The sequence below is a fragment of the Odontesthes bonariensis genome, chromosome 13 (genome assembly GCF_027942865.1).
Source record: "Odontesthes bonariensis isolate fOdoBon6 chromosome 13, fOdoBon6.hap1, whole genome shotgun sequence".
NCBI classification, from domain to species: Eukaryota; Metazoa; Chordata; class Actinopteri; order Atheriniformes; family Atherinopsidae; genus Odontesthes; species Odontesthes bonariensis.
Window position 1 is genome coordinate 38097821 of NC_134518.1, and position 4143 is coordinate 38101963.

Consider the following 4143-nt stretch of genomic DNA (forward strand, 5'->3'; position numbering starts at 1 on the left):
GGGGGGGGGGGGGCAGGGGGCCGGGCATTGTCCCGCGCGCGCTATATAAGCGGGCTGAGGCCGGTCGTGTGCCAGGCTCACCGGCTCGCACGAGCTGATCCAGAGCAAAGCGACGCGTGCAGAACCCGCCGGACCTGTTTGCATCTGAACTCCCGCACACTTTTGGTAAGTTCACGCGCTCCCCGCAGCCTCCGCGTGCAGCCGCGCGCGCTGCGCTGATCCAGGATCTCAGCGGCAGGTGCTCACCGCTCCTCTGTTTCCGCTGTACCAGCCTTAATGTTTCCCCTCAGAGGGAAGTCTTCTAAAGATCTGATATCATTCATTATACCAGCCGTTCTGTTATTAGCTGTAAAGTTTATCCATGTTTGTTAGTTTACTCAGATTACCTGTTATAGTTAAACCAATCCTACTACAAACTAAAATGACCTGATTGTTGTTTCTGTGTTGTAAAGTGTTGGATCGCCTTGTTGCTGAAAAGTGCAAAATAAATAAACTTCACTTCTCTTCCTCAGATCAGAACCCGGATCCTCAGAACCCGGATCATGGACTCCGTGTACTCCGACATCGACAGCAACAGCTGCGACTTCTTCCCGCACACCGACGACGACGAGGACTCGCGCGGCAGCCTGAGCTCCGCGTCCCCGGAGCCCGAGCAGCCGCAGCAGAAGAAGCGGCGCCGCGGCCGCGCGCGCGGCGACGGCACCGTGCCGGTGGTGAGGAAGAACCGGCGGCTGAAGGCCAACGACCGCGAGCGGAACCGCATGCACAACCTGAACGACGCGCTGGACGAGCTGCGCGGCGTGCTGCCGGCCTTCCCGGACGAGACCAAACTCACCAAGATAGAGACTCTGCGCTTCGCGCACAACTACATCTGGGCTCTGTCCGAGACCATCCGCATAGCCGACCTGCAGGCGGGCAAGCCGGCGGCCGCCCCGCTGCCGCGGCCGCCCTGCCTGGAGGCCCCCAGCCCCGGCAGCGACGCCTGCTCCTGGAGCCCCAGCGGCTCCTCGTCCTCCTCCTCCCCGGCCTACTGCGCCTCCAGCCCGGGCAGCCCGGGCAGCCCCGCCGCCCTGCAGGACTACGGCTACCTGCAGCAGAGCGCGCTGTTCGGCTTCCGCAGCTTCGTGCCGGGCATCTACTGAGCAGGGGCGCGCGTGCACGAGGCGCGCACGAGCCCCAGAGACCCATGAACGCGTGGGAATGAGCAGAATCACAGTTTGCCTTAAACAGCTCCGCATGGACCTGAGACTGATCCAGATTTCTGAGTTTCCCTCTGAAACTTTGCACTGCCCCCCCACCCTGCAGGTTACAGCTCCTCTTCCTCCTCCTCCTCCTCCTCCTCCTCCTCCTCCTCCTCCTCCTCCTCCTCCTCCTCCTCTTCCTCCTCTTCCTCCTCGCGGAGGTGAAAAGTCAATTTTACAATTTGTAGAGTGCTGAAGCAGAAAACTGAGCGTGGAAATTGGCTTTCTCCGCTCCACAAAGGCCTGAAAGGAGCTGCTCTCATTCATTATGTATTCTGCCCCCCCGCGCACACACACGCACTCTCTGTCAGATTAATTTTTATTTATTTTGTTTTGTCACGTGACCCTGTGTTTTGTACATAAAGAGATTTTTATTCTATTTACTGTGAACTTTGTTTTTCTACGAAATGAATAAAGTTATAACGTTTCTATAAAGCTGCGCGTGTCTGTGTGTCTCTCTCTGCCGGGTGCGCGCGCACTGGAGTGTGCGTGAGCTCTTTAAGGTGATGATTGATAAGAAAAACGGTTTCAGCATCAGGTGGAAACAGATCGTTTATTACACACTTTAATAAAGATAAATATATATATATATATATTATATTAAATGAATGTTTCTGAAGCTTTGAGAGGAGTTTGAATTCAACAGAATCCGAAGAAAATACTTTAAAAAATACTTTAAATTCAGCAGAAATGTTGGAAATAATTCATATTATTATATATAAAATGTGCTGTCTCAGTCCACCAACAGACTGAAAAACTCTTTTGTTCCTCCGGCCATCAGGCTGTACAGCAGCTCTCAGTGACTTCTGAATTTCACTGATCACTTTATGTTTTTATATTTTTATATTTTTATATTCTTAAACATTTTATTAAAATTCTTAGATTGTTTTTAAAGTGTTTATTATTGTATAAACATTTTTATTGCTTTATTATGTCTGCTACTGGATGCTTGAATTTCCTTCGGGATCAATAAAATATCTATCTATCTATCTATCTATCTATCTATCTATCTATCTATCTATCTATCTATCTATCTATCTATCTATCTATCTATCTATCTATCTATCTATCTATCTATCTATCTATCTATCTATCTATCTATCTATATGAACTAAATATATCATATATAGAGGTTCCACACTTTAATGAAGCTAAATATATTTTATATATATATTTATATGTTATAATATATTATATATATGTGATATATTTAGCTTGATATATATAATAATGTGGATTATTTCCAGCATTTCTGCTGAGTTTAAAGTATTTTTTAAAGTATTTTCTTCAGACTCTCTCCAGCTCAAACTCCTCTGAAAGCTTCAGAAACATTTCAGGACACCAGGATGGGGGATGGGTTAATCCTCCTCCTCCTCCTCTCAGACACGCGCACATCCCGCGGCCTTGTCTCTGCACGTGCGGAGGATGGACAGATAATCAGGGACAGAGTCTGAGAAAAGAGGAGAGAAAAGAAAAGAAAAGAAAAGAGAGGAGGAGGAGGATAATCCCGCTTTAATCCTGCAGCTCCGCTGAGTTCTGAATCATTTTAAACTGCTTTTTATGCCTTTATGTTCATCTGGTTCTGGTTCATGTGACCTTTATTCAGCACCGAACCGGGACCCGGCTCGGTCCGGCCCGGCCCGGCTCGGCTCGGTCCGGCTGCCTCCAGACCCTCAGCTCCTTCCATCAGAAACAAGACAAAAAACTTCTGACCCAAACTTTCTGAACACTTTTTTTATTCTCATCCTTTTCCTCGTGCCCGCGCGCCCTGGATCCCCACGCCCGGTATTGTCGGTGTGCGCGGGGCCGTGCGCTAATTGAGCGGGATTAACCGTCGGCGGCCCGCGTGCACCTGCGGCCTCATAATGAGCTCCAGTAAGTTTTAATTAGATTTCTATTGTTGCTCTCCGGGGATGAAGCCAAATCTGCCAACCGCTGAAAACACGCGCCTCACACGCACGCCAAGCCAAACACTGGCCCGCGCCCCATCCCCCGGGGCAATGCTTTCATACAACACTACATTACCCATCAGCCTCAGCGGCTGCAGGACCAGCAGCTGCAGCAGCTCCTGTCAGACCGGTTCTGGTTTATTTATTATTACATTTTTATTTTTGTTTTTATTTTTATTTACATTACATTATTTAAATTCATGTGTAATATTTTTTTACATTACATTTTATATGTGCTTCCCTTCTTCACAACAAAGATCTGTGAAATCTGTTTGATTTGTTGTTGAATGGAAAGTTTATGATGGTTGCGTTCTGCACTTTGTATTAAGAATGTTCCATAAAGGTTTATTATATACATTTTATTGTGGCAGCAGCAGTTACTGGGGAACTTTCACTATAACGATCTGCAGAGAATCACTTGGTTTTGTGAGCTAAATGAATCAGGAAAGCCCACAGCTGCAAATATGCAACATGGCCTAAAATGATCAAAAATAGCCCAATTCCCAAAATATTGGTTTATTACCCAGAAAGATGCAAGAAGAGCCAAAATGATTTTTTTCAATGATTATTCACATGCTTGGGTGCTATAAGGTTAAACTCAGACCAAACAAAATAGATTAATGTGGGTTTTATGTAAAAAAGCCTCAAACTGAAGCTGGTTCTGCTCCAAACAACAGTAATAATTCTGTTTAATTATCACTGTTATTATAATAAAACTGCAACATTCTAAGTTCCCTTTGAGAAGAATAAAGTATCCAGTTAAAGTTTCAGTTCAGTTTGAAGTTTCTTCTCTTTAGAAGAAGCTGAAGGTTCATGAACAGCATCTCTTCCTCCTGAGGAGCTGAAACAGTCCTTCAGTGGTTCCTCTCCTGGTTCCTCTCCTGGTTCCTCAGCTGGTTCCTCAGCTGGTTCCTCTCCTGGTTCCTCAGCTGGTTCCTCAGCTGGTTCCTCTC

The 4143-nt window shown here is 46.6% G+C and overlaps 1 protein-coding gene across 1 annotated transcript; it reads left to right on the forward strand.

Annotated features, from left to right (window-relative positions):
- The first annotated feature begins 542 nt into the window (after positions 1-542).
- Positions 543-1142, forward strand: neurog1 (neurogenin 1). Its single transcript, XM_075480775.1, has one exon. The coding sequence runs from the start codon at positions 543-545 to the stop codon at positions 1140-1142; it is 600 nt and encodes a 199-aa protein (XP_075336890.1).
- Positions 1143-4143: the final 3001 nt, after the last annotated feature.

What these genes read in the sequence shown, in the direction of transcription:
- neurog1 (XM_075480775.1), top strand. Translation starts at nt 543, where the DNA reads ATGGACTCCGTGTACTCCGACATCGACAGCAACAGCTGCGACTTCTTC.